The sequence below is a fragment of the Oryctolagus cuniculus genome, chromosome 15 (genome assembly GCF_051225735.1).
Source record: "Oryctolagus cuniculus isolate XC-2025 breed Fujian yellow rabbit chromosome 15, ASM5122573v1, whole genome shotgun sequence".
NCBI classification, from domain to species: Eukaryota; Metazoa; Chordata; class Mammalia; order Lagomorpha; family Leporidae; genus Oryctolagus; species Oryctolagus cuniculus.
In genome coordinates this window covers 32,709,628-32,727,619 of record NC_142881.1, presented here as the reverse complement: position 1 = coordinate 32,727,619, position 17,992 = coordinate 32,709,628, and the positions used below count along the sequence as shown (strand labels likewise).

Below are 17,992 nucleotides of genomic sequence, written 5' to 3'. Positions count from 1 at the left end.
AGTATTTTTTTTTTAGATTTATTCATTTAAAAGAATTACAGAGAGGCAGAGAGAGAGAGGTCTTCATCCACTGATCAACTCCCCAGATGACCACATCGGCTGGAGCTGCGCTGATCTGAAGTCAGGAGCCAGGAGCTTCTTCTGGGTCTCCCATGCGGGTGCAGGGTTCTAGAGACTTGGGCCATGGGAAGCTAGTATTATTGGTACCAAAACCAGACAAAAGTATTACAAGAAAACTTTAGATTATATCATGAATGTCAACACCAAAAATGGGGGGGGAGGGGTTTCGGTGCTGTGGTGTAGTGGGTAAACCCACAGCCTACAATGCCGGCATCTCATGTGGGTTCCAGTTCAAGAGCCAGCTGCTCCACTTCCAATCCAGCTCTCTGCTATGGCCTGGGAAAGTAGAAGGTGGCCCAAGTCCTTGGGCCTCTGCACCCACGGGAGACCTGGAAGAAGCTCCTGGCTCCTGGCTTTGGATCGGTGCAGCTCCGGCCATTGCAGCCAACTGGGGAGGGAACCAGCGGATGGAAGACCTCCTCTTTCTCTTTCTCTCTTTCTCTCTGCCTCTCCTCTCCTCTGTGTAACTCTTATAAATAAATAAATCTTAAAAACAAAAACTTTAGTAAGATATTAACACAAAATCTGGCAACATATGAAAGGTATTAAACACCACTGTCATGTGGAATTTATCTCAGATGAATTTAGCAGAATATGAGACTGGTACTGTGTAACTTATAAAATATTGTTGAAAATAAATTAGTGAAATGACTGTCCATGTTCATGGGAGAAAAGACAATATTAAGATGACATTATTCCCTAAATTGTTACGCAGTTTGTGCATTCTCTGTCAAAATCTCAGCTGTTGTCTTTGCAGAAATGAATAAAGTGGTTCCTAAAATTCATAGAAAATTCAAGGTACCCTGTGTAGTCTAAACAATCTTGTAAAAGAACAAACTGGAAGAATTGACACTTCCTGTTTCTAAAGTTAACTATAAAACTGAAGTGATCAAAAGAGGATGATACTCACATAAAGACAGCTATATAAATCAGTGGAATAAAATTGACTGTCCAGAAATAAAATTTTTGGCTGTGATTTTTTTTTTTTTTTTTTTTGACAAGGGTCCAAAACAGTTCTGTAGGGAAACGAACCATCTTTTCAACAGAAAGTGCATGGGTACAGCTGGGTATCCACACTGAAAAGCATGAATTTGGATCCCCTTCTGTATGCCATTTGCAAAAATTAACTTGATATTTATCATAGACTTAAAAGTAAGCCTAAGTCCTAAAACTCAGCTCTTAAAAGAAGTCATGATGTAAATCTTCATGAACTTGAGCTGGCCAAGAGCCAAAAGCATAAGTGACAAAAGAAAAAGATGAATTAGAATTCAATCGAATGAATAACTTGTGTGCTAATAGTGTCAGTGCCATCAGTGACATGATAAGGAAAGAAGCAGAAAGGAGGAAAATATTTGCAAATTATGTATCAAACAATGAACATGTATAAGAATATATTAAGAATTCTTACAGGTCAGCAATAAAAAAGTAAATAGTCCAATTTAAAAAATGAGCAAAGACTTTTTTTTTTTAAAGATTTCTTTATATTTATTTAAAAGGCAGAGTTACAGAGAGGCAGAGGCAGAGAGAGGTGTCTTCATCCAATGGTTCATTCTCCAGATGGCTGCAATGGCCAGAGCTATGCTGATCTGAAGCCAGGAGCTTCCTCCAGGTCTCCCACATGGGTACAGGGGCTCAAGGACTTGGGCCATCTTGTACTGATTTCCCAGGCCATAGCAGAGAGCTGGATTGGAATTGGACTGGCTAAGACTCTAACCTGAAGCCAGCACTGCAGGCGACAGCTTTACCTGCTATGCCACAGCGCCAGCTCTGAGCAAAAGACTTGTAGAACATTTCTGCAAAGAAGATATTCAGCTGGCCAATAACCACTGATTTTCAACATTGTTATGTATTAGGAAAATACAGATTTAAACCATGAGGTACTATTTCTTATTAGGGTGATTGTGATTTAAAAATGGCCAGTCCCAAAGGGACAAATATCATATGTTCTCCCTGATCGGCGGCAACTAACTGAGCACCAAAGGGGAAACTTGTTGAAGTGAAATGGACACTATGAGAAACAGTGACTTGATCAGCTCTTGTCCTGACGGTTGATGTACAATGTAATACTTTATCCATTTTAGTATTTTTTTGTTCTAGTACCATTTGTTGAACTCTGTAATTAACACACAATTATTCTTAGGTGTTTAAATTTTAACTGAAAAGTGATCCCTGTTAGGAATTTGGAAAACATTATGCTGAGTGAAATAAGCCAATCCCAAAGGGACAAATACCACTTGTTCTCCTTGATAGGTGACAACTAACTGAGCACCAAGAAGGAAACCTGTTAAAGTGAAATGAACACTATGAGAAACGGTGACTTGATCAGCCCTCACCCTGACTGTTGATGAGCAACTTAATATGTTATCCCTCTTAGTATTTTTTTTGTTTGTTCTACTTAATACTTTTGGTTGAATACTGTAATCAATACACAATTCTTCTTAAGTGCTGAAACTTAACTGAAAAGTGATCACTGTTAAATATAAGAGTGGGAATAAGAGAGGGAAGAGATGTGCAATTCGGGACATGCTCAAGCTGACTTACCTCAAATGGTAGAGTAGAAACATACCAGGGGATTCCAATTCAATCCCATCAAGGTGGCATGTACCAATGCCATCTCACTAGTCCCAGTGATCATTTTCTGTTCACAATTGATCATAATGATAGGACTAAGAACCAAAGGAATCACATAAACAAGAATAGTGTCTGCAAATACTAGCTGATAGAATCAAAAAGGGAGAGAACGATCCAACATGGGAAGTGAGATACACAGCAGACCCATAGAATGGCAGATGTCCTAAACAGCACTCTGGCCTCAGAATCAGCCCTTAATTCATGCGGTTCTGGCTGAAAAGCCCATGAGAGTATTTCAGGCATGGAAAGCCAAGACACTCTGGGGGAAAATAAAACCTAAATGAAAGATCTCCGCAAGTGAGATCCCAGTGGAAAGAACGGGTCATCAAAGAAGGAGGTACCTTTCTCTGAAGGGAGGAGAGAACTTCCACTTTGACCATGGCCTTGTCTAAAAATTATCAGAGTCAGTGAACTCAGGGGGCTTCCATAGCCTTGGCAGCTCATGACAAGAGCCTAGGGTGATTACTGATGCCATAAACTAGAGTGTCAATTTGTTAAGTCAACAACAGGAGTCACTGTGCACTTACTCCTCATGTAGGATCTCTGTCCTTAATGTGTTGTTCAACGTGTGAATTAATGCTATAACTAGTACTCAAACAGTATTTTTCACTTTATGTTTCTGTGTGGGAGCAAACTGTTGAAATCTTTACTTAATGTATGCAACTGATCTTCTGTATATAAAGAGAATTGAAAATGAATCTTGATGTGAATAGAAGGGGAGAGGGAGTGGGAAAGGGGAGGGTTGCGGGTGGGAGGGACATTATGGGGGGGGGAAGCCATTGTAATCCATAAGCTGTACTTTGGAAATTTATATTCATTAAATAAAAGTTAAAAAAAATGGCAAACGATTATGAATTTGCAGATAAATCTACAATACCCTCATACATTGCTGTTGGGAAAATGATGCAGCTGCTTTGGAAAATGGTTTGATGCCTACTCAAAATGTTAAACATAGTTAAAATATGACTCAGAAATTCTAGTCTTAGAAGTATATATAAGGGAAATGGAAACATACATCAACACAACAACTTGTGTACAAACATTAACAACAGTGTTCATATAATATCCCAAAGTGGAAACAGCCCAAATATTCATCAGCTGACAAGTGGACAAATGAAATGTGATATATCTGTACGGTGGAATGTTTTTTGACAATAAAAGGAAGATAATACATATGTAACAACGTGGAAGAATCTTGCAGACGTTGTAGGAGAAAGAAGACAGTCCCCCAAAAAACATGATTTTATCTGCATAGAATGCCCAAGATAGACATCTGTAGAGACAAAACAAGGTATTAAGTAGTTTCCTAAGGTTGGGAGCCCGTAGAGGAATGGAGATTTGAGTATTAATCACCACAGAATTTCCTTTTGGGGTGTTAAAATGTTCTAAAGTTGGATTTTTATGATAATGACTCACAGTTTTGAGTAAAAACTACTGGATTTTACAGATTAAATGAGTGAATTATGTAACACTAGGGTACTTTTGGAATTAAAAGATAAAGTTGTCTTTGTACAAAAATTGTTCTGAAATCCCTGCAAAGGAGAGGTCTTCAAAAACTTCTCAAAAAGAGAAGTATTATGAGAATACACATGGCTTTTAAAATTGTTTGTACCAAAATAGAACATACCATTCGATTCCATAAATCCAGGTTGATAAAATTGATAATTAAGTCAAGAAAGAACTTGCAGCATCTGCCTGCTGAGTGCTCAGTGGGTTGCTCTCAGTTGCTTATATCTAGAAGCTTGGATGCTGTGTTAAACAGTTTAGGATAATGTTGTTCAGCGTCTGACTTGAACATGGGACCAAAGAGTTAAGTACAGTGAAGCACTTGCCTTGATTTTTAAAAATCACTAGACAGTAAAATGGCACCAAAGTTAGTTAATGAACTTGAGGGTCTTATTGGACTCTTACTAACACCTGTTCCTGATACCTTTTAGATATTAAATTATATCAATTATTTTATTTGTTTTAAGAATTATTTTGATAGTTTCTTTAGTATATAAAGAATATTGGCATAGCATGTAAAAGAGAATGTTGGCATATACAACTGTAATTAGGGTTCTCATGGTTTATAAGACTTAAAATATTTTGTTTTAAAATTTTAAAACAAATTATGTGCCAAGTGTATTGTATCTCATATAGAAACAAAAAAAGTTGTTGTTTCAGTTTAAATATGCAAGTGAGTTCTGTTTGTTTGCATTACTAGATGGTATGTCAGCAAAATAAGTGTTTTGGCAGTACTGCTCACATAGTCAAGTGAAATTATAGAAAATAATTGTAAAAATTAGTGGGTATATTTTAAATCTTTGAAGGATTTAACATACCCTCAATGTCTTGTCTAACTCCTTTTCATGGTTCCAAAGTATGTCCCATATTTATATTTATAGCACTTTTAAATTTTCCATGATGAAAATAGATACATAAATTTATACAGTGAAATGGTTTGAAGTAAATTCTGTGCATGGGGACTTAAAAGACATACTTTGTTTTTCTTTATACTCTTACTTTCTATTATTATAGTCTCCAGTTTCTTTATTAGGAATAAGAGTAGAAGTAAATACAAAGTAGTAGTGTCATCTGTGTCCAGTAATCTTATATTCTGGGAGATGAATTTACTGCAGCATTTTGGATCTTCTTTTCTTCTTTTTTTTTTTTTTTAAGCATAAATTTCCACTTTATTTTTCCAGAGAATAATTTTTCTTCAGCCCTTAAAGATTGCACTCCTTACATGGGCTTTGATGGAGGCTGAGGGGCAGCACTGGCAGGGCTAAATCAGGGTGGTGGTGTCCATTCCTTGCAGGCCTCACAAGACTGATTGCTGACCACCTTGCTGTGAATGGCACAACTCACACAATAATGTAGCTTCACATACAGCTTGAGAAGCATGTAGGCATCTGAAACACTCACCTTAGAGGTGTTCCTGACGGCTGCGGCCTCCACTATGTTGCGAATGACGAACTTCTTAATGGCCTTGGCCTTGGGCATACAGCAAGTGCAGTTACTGCAGGGAATAGGCTGCATGTGGTCACAGCCCTTTATAGCATGGCCGTTGTTCTTTTCTTTGTCATCTTGGAACCAAGGACCCGAAAGAGCTCTCTTCTTCATCTTCTTGAGATTTTATTGGGGCCGGCCCCATGGCGCAGTAGGTTAATCCTCTCCCTGCAGTACTGGCATCCCACATGGGCACCGGTTCTAGTCCTCTTCCAATCCAGCTCTCTGCTATGGCCTGGGAAAGCAGTAGAAGATGACCCAAGTGCTTTGGCCGCTGCACCAAGTGGGAGACCCAGGAAGAAGTGCCTGGCTCATGGATTTGGATCGGCACAGCTCCAGCCGTTGTGGCCATTTGGGGAGTGAACCAACGGAAGGAAGACCTTTCTCTCTGTCTCTCCCTCTCACTGTAACTCTGCCTCTCAAATAAGTAAAAAAAAATCTTTAAAAACAAATTTTCAGCCGGCTCCGTGGCTCACTAGGCTAATCCTCCGCCTTGCGGCGCCGGCACACCGGGTTCTAGTCCCGGTCGGGGCGCTGGATTCTGTCCTGGTTGTCCCTCTTCCAGGCCAGCTCTCTGCTGTGGCCAGGGAGTGCAGTGGAGGATGGCCCAAGTACTTGAGCCCTGCACCCCATGGGAGACCAGGAGAAGCACCTGGCTCCTGCCATCGGATCAGCGCGGTGCGCCGGCTGCAGCGCACCCGCCGCGGTAGCCATTGGAGGGTGAACCAACGGCAAAGGAAGACCTTTCTCTCTCTCTCTCTGTCTGTCTCACTGTCTACTCTGCCTGTCAAAAAAATTTTTTTTTCATTTGGAAGAGAGAGACAAAGCTCCCATTTACTGGCCTATCACTAAGGCCAAGTTGGGGCTGGGGCTGGAGCCAGGATCTGAGAACTCTGATCCAGGTCTTCTCAGATGCCTAAGATACCACCACAGCCTCTCATAGTTTGCACTGGTGGAATGCTGCAGTCAGGAGCCAGAGCTGGGCGTTTTATTCAAGTGCTCTGATAAGAGAGTTGGGTATCTTAATTGCTAGGCTAAATTCCCCCTTGCTATTTTGGAACTTTTTAATCAGAATTTTTTAAATTCACATTGGATTTGGTAATATGTTTAAGCATATATAACAATGTTTATACTTAGATCGTGCAAGGCACTCTAGAGAGTACTTCAAATTAAAATAGAAGTTAATTTTGGAACATAAATTTTCTGAATCCATGTATATTGGGGTGGTTTCTTTCTTTTTTTTTTTTTTTTTAATATGTAATTTACTTTAAAGGCAGCGTCAGAGGAAGAAACAGTCAGAGAGAGATCTTCCATTTACCAATCCACTCCCCAGATGGCCACAGCAGCTAGAGCTGAGTCAGAAGCCTGGAATTCCATCAGAGTCTCCAGTTAGGGGGAAGGACGAAAGCACTTCAGTTAGCATCCACTGCTTCTCCAGACCCGTTAGCCGGGAGCTGGATCAGAAGCAGAGCAGCTGGGGTTTGAACCAGCACTTGTATGGGATACTAGCATTACAGGCAGTGGCTTCACCTGCAGGCCCTGGGATGGTTTCAGAAAGTTCATGCATAGATTTCAGAGTTTTTCATACCAAAATAAACTCACCTTTTAATTCTGTTTTTCACAGACTTTTTGAAGTAATTCATATTTTGCAATTTTCAATTTCAGTTTTTTCCTCATGCTAGCTAGCTTTTGAAAGGCAGAGAGACAGAGGGAGATCTCCCATCTGTACTACCCAAATACTTGCACCAGCCATCCCTGGGCCGGGCTGAAGCCAGGATCCTGGAACTCAATCTTGGTCTCTCACATGGTTGGCAGAGACCCAGCTACTTGAGTTATCACTGCTGCCTCTCAGGATGTGCATTAGCAGAAAGCTGGAGTCAGGAGCCTAGGATTCTGTGAATTCCAGTGTGGGATGCCAGCTTCTCAGACGATATCTTAACTACTATGTAGTGTCTACTTGTATGTTTTTGAATTTTCCTTCCCAGTGGCCCTTTACAAATGGTGTGGGGACATTCATTTGCCCACATCTCATATTGGAGTGCCTGGGTTTGAGTTCCAGGTGTGCTTCCAAATTCCAGCTTCCTGCTTGTGCACACCTGGAAGGAAGTAGGTGATGGCTCAAGTCACTGGGTTCTTGCTCTCTACATGAACAACCCAGATTGAATTCCATGCTCCAGGTTTTGGCTTGGCCCAGCCCCAGATATTTGACTACTTGGGGAGTGAATCAGTGGATCAAAGATCTGTCTCTCTGCCTTTAAAATATAAATTTTTTTTAAAGACTTACTTATTTTCCTTGAAAGTCACAGTTACACAGTTACACTGGTTCATTCCCCAGATGGTCGCAATGGCCAGGGCTGTGCCAATCTGAAGTCAGGAGCCAGGAGCTTTTTCCAGGTCTCCCACGCGGTACAGGGACACAAAGACTTGGGCCATCTTCTACTGCTTTCAAAACTAGGCCGTAGCAGAGCTGGATCAGAAGTGGAGCAGCTGGGACTTGAACTGGTACCTATATGGAATGCCAGCACTGCAGGCAGCAACTCTACCCACTCTGCCACAGCGCTAGCCCCTGTTAAGATATAATTTTTGCCGGCACCGTGGCTCACTTGGCTAATCCTCTGCCTGTGGTGCCGGCACCCCGGGTTCTAGTCCCGGTTGGGGCACTGGCTACTAGTCCTGGTTGCTTCTCTTCCAGTCCAGCTATTTGCTATGGCCCGGGAGGGCAGTGGAGGATGGCCCAAGTGCTTGGGCCCCTGCTCCTGCATGGGAGACTGGGAGGAAGTACCTGGCTCCTGGCTTCAGATTGGCACAGTGCCGGCCGTAGTGGCCATTAGGGTAGTGAGCCAACGGAAGGAAGACCTTTCTCTCTGTCTCTCTCTCACTGTCTTTAACTCTTTCTCTGTCTCTCTCTCTCACTGTCTAACTCTGCCTGGCGGAAAAAAAAAAAACAAACGATTTTTAAAATGATTTATTTATTTGAGAGTTAGGGTTGCAGACAGAGGAGAGACAGAAAGGTCTTTCATCTGCTGGTTCACTCTTCAAATGGCTACAGTGGCCAGAGATGAGCCAGTCAGGAGCCATCTTTTGCTGCTTTCCCAGGCCATAAGCAGAGAGCTGGATCGGAAGAGGAACAGCCAGGACACGAACTGGCGCCCATATGGGATATGGGCACCACAGGCGGAAGCTTAGCCTAGTATGCCACAGTGCCAGCCCCTAAAATACAATTTTTTAAAGTAAACTGTTTTAAGGAATAAAATTAATGTCTAATGAACCAAAAATGTTTGTGTTTTGTATGTGGACAACTAGATCTCATGCTAGGAGGGCAAACATCTTTAAATGAGATTTAAGATTTAAAGCCTTTTTAAAATAAGCATTTAGTCTGAATTGTGCTCATAAGCTGTTGATATAACAGAGCCACTGTATTTGATGCTCAAGGAAATTTTCCAGAGGTAATTATAGTTTACAGTTTACCTGTAAATTATGAACAGAGCTCACGATTGAAAAACATGGATAAAATGCACCTGAAGAGTATATTTGTACTATTTTGTTTCTCTCCACCTGTGGAGATATATTTTTATCCTAATTTGAAGCTTTCACATATTTTAATTGTATTTAACTAATTTGTCTTCTTTGCTGTTAACATTTGTCTTTAATTATGCATCTATTCTTTTGAAATTAAATGGAGAAAGATTTTCACCAAATGTTTTTGCAGGGACACTTAGTCGGTCTGGATGAACCAGTTTCGGGAGCTGATCAAGAAGCTCTGCTTAAACAAGAGCAAGCAAAAATCCTTCGATTCGAGAGACAAGCAGAAGAGTTCCTCAATGCAGTCTTTTATAGAAAAGGTTGGTGTCAGTGAAGAATGGTATTTATCATCTATCTTGCATTAATCCTTCTGAGATTCAATGTCATTTCAAATGATACTCTAAAAAATATTTTTTTAATTGATGATATGCTTTATATTTTTCTCTTTTCCTTTGGTAAGTTAAATTTGCAAAAGGGTAAAGGCCCTGAAGTGATGGTGAGTTTTAAGTACTTCAGACAATAAAAATCTGAAAATTGTAAGGACTCAGTAGTTCTATATTTCTTAGACAAGTTTTCTTATATAAACAGTTTTAATTACTGAGAACTGTAAAACTCTATAAAATTTTAGTAATTGTGAAATTTAATTGGACAGAAAATGTAGTTAAGTATATCTTAAAAATAGATTGATAAACTTTCTCTTCCCTAATAGAGTGTTTTTCTCACTAAAGTTTTTAAAAGATTACTATTAGTGAAATAAATTCATTTTAGCTTTCTCCTATATGTGAGATGCTTCACTTGGCATTTTTTCAATTTACATTTCCCCTTGAAACTTTTGTAGTAGGCTTTTTTTGCATTTCTTTAAAAATACATAAAAGTTCTCTATTCATACAGTCTTGAGGTTTAGAAATTCTTCATGCAGACATTCAGGTTTCTCTGTCCACAAATAATTGCCACCAGGAAACTTCCTTCCCTGATCATTTTGGTGAAGAACTTTAGTTTCACAAAAATCTTTCTAGATGGATCTATATTTCTTAATTACACTTTTCCTCTTATTTCAAAATGCAGGTTACTGTAGCAGATTCTTAAAAGTTTTGTCATTTTTTTTACAAACTCCTGATAATTTTGAATATTCTTATTTAGTATTCAGGAGACTTAGTGATTCCAGTTCCTTTAATATTTCTTTGTATGTCCTAGTTTACACCTCTCATTCCTCTGGAAATTCCCCTCTTCTTCTGAAGTTTGAAGGATGTATTTTGACTGTGCAGTAGTTAAAACTGCCAGTTCTGATTGATAACCTCTGGGCTTCTACCTGATGTGATCAGTATTTTCAGATGATGATATGAGGTGAAGTGTCACATCAAATTAAGAATACAGAGATTATTTTTTCCAGTAGAACTTTTTTCTTTGCATTTCTTCCATAGATTCCTAGGCAAAATTAAATCTTAGTACACCCCTATTTCTCTCTTAATGCCCGCTAGCACCCTCAGACTTAAATTTTCCAACTGAGTCCCCCAGTCACCTTATCATTTCCATAAAATACTTTGAATTCCAAAATTACCTTCAAGATAGTCATTTTCTTAATTTTATAAATTTGTTTTATTAAAATAATTTACCTTTAAGGTATAAGCAAGTGATAGATCACTTCTATGAATTTAACCAAATAAGCTGTCTTTACAGCTCCTCCCCTTTAGAATATATTCAGGGTCATTGGTGTAGTGTGTTGTTACAACAGCCTTCTTTACCTGAAGAGAGGAACTTCTCTCCATAATTTCCATGGAGGAACAACTTTTCATCCATGTATTAGTTTGTTTTTGTTACTTTAATAAAAATACTTGAGGTACATCTTTGGGAAAGAAAAGGTTTATCTCAGCCTACAGTTGGAGGTTATAGGATAGGGTGGCCCATGAGTCTGACGTCTGATGGAACCTGGTTATGGCAGGTGCAGCAGTCGTGTTCACATGGTGAGCCAGGAAGGGAGAGAGAGCACCTAAGCCAAACTTGAACTGAAATACTCCAACCTCATGTGAGACATTCCTGTGTCCACACAGACCCAGGGCATACCACCAGTGTCTGAAAGACCTCCCATTGTACCCACCTCTCAGACGCCACTAGTAGATAAACTCCACCCTTAATCAATCAGTCATTAACATTAAGACCTCAGAGTTTAAAGAGCTGCATGAAATTTGTGGAGGAAAAATCCTGGTAAATCACTAAATAAGGTCAGCAGATTCCTACAGAGAAATTCCATCTTCCTTCTCTGTTGGTCCCATCCCTTTGTTGCAGAGGAAAAGAGGAAAAACGTTAGTTCTTATAAATTTTTTTGTTTAGAAACAGACTTCGGGGGATATAATCTTTAGGGAAGGATTTTTTTTTAATAAGGTAGAGTGACAGGTCTTTCACTCCCCAATTGGCGCAGCTGCTGGGCCAACCCAAAAACAAAGCATGGAACTCCATCCAAGTTTCTCATATGGTGCCGTCCTCTGCTGCTTTCTCGGGTGCATTGGCAGGGAACTGGATCAGAAGTGGAGCAGCCACAACTTCAGGGACTTATATAGGCACTTGTGTGGGATACCATCATAGCTGGTGGCTGCTTAACCTGATGTGCCACAACACTGGTCCCAGGAGGGAAATTCTTGAGATTGGTCTCAGGGTGGATTTCAAGAGCTGAGTCTTCTGAAATTGTCTCTAGAGTTTATACAGTTCTTTGTATACTGGCATATGATGCTCAAAAAACTGCTTTGGACTTGGAAGTTCTCTCTTCCTTGCTTTATGTTTTGGTATTTTATATATTTTTATTCATTCTCTTGGAAATATCTCAAGCATTAATACTCTTAAAAATTAATACCAAAAAGTGTTCAATATTCAGGGATATGAAAGGCAGTTTAGTCTGAGGAAAATAGTTTTTATGAATACAAGTTGAATGTTACCTAAAATGCTTGGGAGTTTTTCAGGTTTTTTAATGTTTTTATAGATTTTTACCAGTTGAGCATCCCTAATCCAAACATCTGAAGTCCTGAATTTGTGAACCCTAAGTCAGCAGTCAGATCAGATTCTGGATATTCAGAGCAATTTGGATTTCAGATTTTGAGGTTAAGAACATTCAACATTTAGATGTTTGGGTTTAGACCTTTTTCCTCAAGAGTTGCAAATTTTTTTTAAATAGGAATGCAGAGATTAAAGTAGCTAAGTATAATCAAAATGCAATAGAAGTAGGCCTTTGTGATATGGACTCCAAATAAAATCCATCTTAAGAACAGTGTATCTTCCACAGCTGTCATCATCACATTCGTTTTCAACCTGCTTCATCATGTGCCAAAAAAAAAATCAGACTTTCTCTAAAAGTTAGATTTGCACCAAAAAAAGTACCCAAGTGGCTGTGATACGACATTGACATGTTTTATTTTGATTTGACTCAGTTGTGTTTCCCTAAGCATGGATACTGTATTTTTAAATAAGTCAGAGGATTAAGTGTGTTCAAGAAACTTTGAAAAGAAGTAGAAATTCAGATGGCAGAGATGTCCTTCATAAACTTTGCATATGTTTTGTCTGATGATTGTGTTTGTCCAAGAAAGAGGCAATATATGGTGCAGGCATTGGGATTTCAGAGATAGCTTTAGTATCTTTATCCTAAATCTTTGACCCTCCACAGAGCTCTTTAATATATAATATATATTATATTATTATATAATATATATAATATATAATATTATATATTATATTATAATTATTATATATAATATATATTTTATATAATATATATTATATATATTATATATATTATATATTATTGTATATATTATATATTATATATTAATTTATATATTATATATTATATATTAATATATAATATCTTTAAATATATTAATACTGGTTAAACACAGTAGCATTTCATAAATTACTTCATTTTGCTTCCAGTTTGAAAGCTCCTCTATAGTACATATTATTCAACTTTTTAAGGGGAAAATGGTACATCACTACATTAAAATTTGAAATTTTATACAGTAGTTCATATGGAGGTTGCTACATAGGGTTAAGTGGCTTTTGTTTTTAGAAAAGATTATGTATTTTATTTATTTGAATGACAGAGAGAAAGAGAGAACAAGAGCAGTAGAGACCTTCCATCTGCTTCAGCAATCCCCAAATGGACACAACAGCCAGGTCGGAGCCAGGAATTCTGAGTCTCCCACATGGGTAGCAGGGGCCCAAGTACTCAAACCCTCATCTGTAGCCTTCTTGGGAACATTAGCAAGAAGTCGGATTGGATGTGGAGCAGCCAGGACTCCAACCGGCCCTCCAATGTAGGATCCCATTGTAGCAAAGGGCAGTTTAACCCACTGTACCACAATGCCCAGCCCCTAAAAACGGGTCTTAACTAGAAAGTTAAATGACTGCTAATAGGAAAATATAGTGGATAGAGATATTTAAAAAGCAATACATGACTAAAGTGTTTTATTTGAACATTTGAGGTATCAGTGATTATAGGAACCTCAGAACCTTACGTAATCAGTACCTTTTTTTTTTGACAGATAGTGTTAGTGAGAGAGAGAGACATATGATATTTATTTTATTTTATTTTTAACTTTTATTTAGCAAATATAAATTTCCAAAGCACAGCTTATGGATTACAATGGCTTTTTCCCCCCCATAACTTCCCTCCCACCTGCACCCCTCCCAACTCCCGATCCCTCTCCATTCCATTCACCCCCCCAAATGGCCACTACAGCCGGCGCACTGTGCTGATCCGAAGCCAGGTGCTTCTTCCTGTCCCCCCATGCCAGTGCAGGGCCCAACCACTTGGGCCATCCTCCACTGCCCTCCCGGGCCATAGCAGAGAGCTGGACTGGAAGAGGAGCAACCAGGACTAGAACCCGGCACCCATATGGGATGCTGGTGCTGCAGGTGGAGGATTAACCGAGTGAGCCACGGCGCCGGCCCCCATAATCAATACTTTTATTATTAAACTGTAGAATTCTCATAGTCTCTATTTGTAGAAAGGAAAATAGGGTGATAAATGCATCTTAATAGGACAGAACATTATTGGTACAGCAAGTCTCTTTAAATTCCAGAGGATAAAACAAATACTGTGACTTCATAAGCATCCTCTGGTGTTGAATATTGTTATTTAGGTAAAAAATGACTTGTTAATTTTAAGAGTCCTGTGAGGGTGTGATAATCTGTTTTAGATTTTAGTAGTAATAAGGGTCGGTCCTTCTTTAACTTTGTAAGTCAGTCTCCTAAGTTCCTTCCAAGTTCAAAATACTGTGGGTGAAGTTAATTTGCTTTCAATAGCTAATCCTTAAAAGATCAAGGCAACAGGTTTTCTGAGAACCATCTTCTAATGGCTTCAGGAATGTGGTGGGAAGAGTAAAAGTTACAGGTAGAACATTAAAATAGGGGAAGCATTTTAATCAATTATCTGTCACTAACCACCTGTACAGATTTGTAGAGGTCATTTACTTTAGATCACATTTGTCATTTGTTTAAAACAAATAAAAAGTATTTATTTGATGGTGATTGATTTGAGTAACCCATTAATTTCTCACCTTAAAGTGAATACACTTTGTACCAATCAAGATAGATATACAGAGTTAAGCAAAATTTCTGCTTTCAAGAAGCACAGTCTCCTGGATAGATTTTACAGTGTGGTGATTACAGCCATATATTTATTTATTTTATTTTATTTTTAACTTTTATTTAGCAAATATAAATTTCCAAAGCACAGCTTATGGATTACAATGGCTTTTTCCCCCCCATAACTTCCCTCCCACCCGCACCCCTCCCAACTCCCGATCCCTCTCCATTCCATTCACATCTAGATTCATTTTCAATTATCTTTATATACAGAAGATCAGTTTAGTATATATTAAGTAAAGATTTCATCCGTTTGCACCCACACAGAACATAAAGAGTAAAATACTGTTTGAGTACTAGTTATAGCATTAATTCACACGTTGAACAACACATTAAGGACAGAGATCCTAAGTGAGGAGTAAGTGCACAGTGACTCCTATTGTTGACTTAACAAATTGACACTCTTGTTTATGGCATCAGTAATCACCCTAGGCTCTTGTCATGAGTTGCCAAGGCTATGGAAGAACAGCCATATGATATTTATGTAAATAATTTCCACTTTCTTCTTACCCCATTTGACCTTCAAGGTCTTTTCTCAAAGTTTTGTGAATTAATGAGTTTGTATGCTCTTTATTTAAAACTTAACACTGATTAGAAATGGATAACTTAGAGGTTATTTCATTACTTCCCTAGCAATTGTGTTAATAGTAGGTAGGGTATACTTAAAGAACTCAGGGAAAATATGTGGTCTTTCCTAGGATTTTGAAATTTAGCAAATAAATTCCTAGCCCAGGGCTTCTCAAATTGTGGTCCCTAGACCAGCAGCATCTAGGAACTTGTTAGAAATGCTGTTCTTTTTTTTTTTTTTTTTTTTTTGACAGGCAGAGTTAGAAAGGTCTTCCTTTTCCGTTGGTCCACCCCCAAATGGCTGCTACGGCCGGCGCACTGCGCCAATGTGAAGCCAGGAGCCAGGTGCTTCCTCCTGGTCTCCCATGCGAGTGCAGGGGCTCAAGCACTTGGGCCATCCTCCACTGCCCTCCCGGGCCACAGAAGAGAGCTGGACTGGAAGAGGAGCAGCCGAGACTAGAACCCGGTGCCCATGTGGGATGCTGGTGCACAGGCAGAGGATTAGCCAAGTGAGCTGTGGCGCCGGCCAGAAATGCTGGTTTTTGAGCCCACCCCAGCATTACTGAATCAGAAATTCTGGGGCTAAGACTCACTCTGTTTTTACAAGCCCAGAAAGCAGTTTTGATGAACATTAAGGTATGAAAACTATTACTGTAGTCTGTCATGTATCTTTTTTTTTAAAGATTTATTTTAGTTATTTATGTAAAAGTCAGAGTTACACAGACAGAGAACGAGAGGCAGAGAGAGAGAGAGGAGTCTTCCATCCGCTGGTTCATTCTCCAATTTGCCGCAGTGGCCAGAGCTGCGCTGATCCGAAGCCAGGAGCTTCCTCCGGGTCTCCCTCATGGGAGCAAGGGCCCAAAAACTTGGGCCATCTTCTACTGCTTTCCCAGGCCGTAGCAGAGAGCTGGATCGGAAGTAGAACAGTTGGGACTCAAACCGGTGCCTATACTGGATGCTGGCACTGCAGGCGGTGGCTTTACCCACTATGCCACAGCGCCAGCCCCTGTCATATGTCTTTAAATTAAATATCTTTTTCCATAATCTTGTCATGCCTTCAGATCTTGAACAGGAAGGAAATTAAGCACTAACAGACTCAGTAACCCCAACTTCAAAAACTTGGGAGGCGACAGCTATGGGAAAATCTAGGGCAATCTGTGGAATTAATAGGTGTTGACAGGGGAGTAATTATTTCCTAAGATAAGGGTTTTGAGATTTCTGTATCAGGTAAGTGATTCTTGCCCATAAGATCTACTTTTGTTATCCCTTTTTTAAGTTTCATAATCCTGGGGGGTTGGGGGAAATGTTGAGAAATATTTTTCATGAAAATTTTATTTCTAAAAATCTGCAACTCAAAATCTTAGATATTAAAATATAAGTAAGAGGGTGAATACTATTTTCAGGATATTGTATTTGAAAAAATAAAATGAAATTTTATGTTTGCTTGAAAGCTGTATTTTTTTTAGTACATTGTCCCACTTTAAAAGTAAATAAATCTTTGTTTACAGACAGTCCCTGGGTCTCCGACCCCAATATTCCCCTAGTGGCCCGTGAGATCATGCAGCGAATGATCCAACAATTTGCTGCTGAATATACCTCAAAAAATAGCTCTACTCAGGACCCCAGCCAGCCCAATAGCACAAAGAACCAAAGCCTGCCGAAAGCATCTCCAGTCACCACCTCTCCCACGGCTGCAACTACTCAGAACCCTGTGCTCAGCAAACTTCTCATGGCTGACCAAGACTCACCTCTGGACCTTACTGTCAGAAAGTCTCAGTCAGAACCTAGCGAACAAGGTATGGTTTAATATCAAGGTCTCCTCTATCCAATCAGAAAGCTTTAATTTGGGGAGAAAAAAATATCGACAAATAGGGCACCAGCAGCAATAACAGAATTTTTAAAAATGTGATTCTTAAATTATTCCTGACTCTTCAGTGATGGAGAAGTACAGATCTAGTTGATAAAATCTTACCCGTCAGCACTTGATAGTCATGATGGATATACCGCCGGCGCCGCGGCTCAGTAGGCTAATCCTCCGCCTAGCGGCCCCGGCACACCGGGTTCTAGTCCCGGTAGGGGCTCCGGATTCTGTCCCGGTTGCCCCTCTTCCAGGCCAGCCCTCTGCTGTGGCCAGGGAGTGCAGTGGAGGATGGCCCGGGTGCTTGGGCCCTGCACCCCATGGGAGACCAGGAAAAGCACCTGGCTCCTGGCTCCTGCCATCGGATCAGCGCGGTGCGCCGGCCGCAGCGCGCCAACCGCGGCGGCCATTGGAGGGTGAACCAACGGCAAAGGAAGACCTTTCTCTCTGTCTCTCTCTCTCTCACTGTCCACTCTGCCTGTCAAAAAAAAAAAAAAAAAAAAAAACATGATGGATATACCAACCAGGAAAGTCAGGTGGTTATAGTTGTTCCTCATTCTTAAGTTTTTTGGTATTGATAGAAGCATTTTGCACTCTCCAAAATATCGTCATGCCCATTTTCTAAAAACTACTTTAAAAAAGTTTTCCCCCTTACCCTCCAGTGTTCCAGTA

At 39.7% G+C, this 17,992-nt stretch overlaps 1 protein-coding gene and 1 pseudogene across 24 annotated transcripts in view; one reads left to right on the top strand and one right to left on the bottom strand.

The window, feature by feature from the left end:
• The window catches only part of LCOR (ligand dependent nuclear receptor corepressor), a 122,376-nt gene that overhangs the window by 66,906 nt on the left and 37,478 nt on the right, over positions 1-17,992 (top strand). For 21 of the 24 annotated variants that reach the window (XM_051823443.3, XM_051823447.3, XM_070057456.2 and 18 more), the window contains 2 exons: positions 9,452-9,584; positions 16,971-17,258. In XM_051823443.3, coding sequence (XP_051679403.3) covers positions 9,452-9,584; positions 16,971-17,258 — 421 coding nt within the window. The remainder of the gene's footprint in view (positions 1-9,451; positions 9,585-16,970; positions 17,259-17,992) is intronic. The other 3 variants (XM_051823446.3, XM_070057458.2, XM_070057455.2) reach the window with 1 other exon arrangement.
• Positions 5,476-5,989, bottom strand: LOC108178408 (small ribosomal subunit protein eS26 pseudogene; annotated as a pseudogene).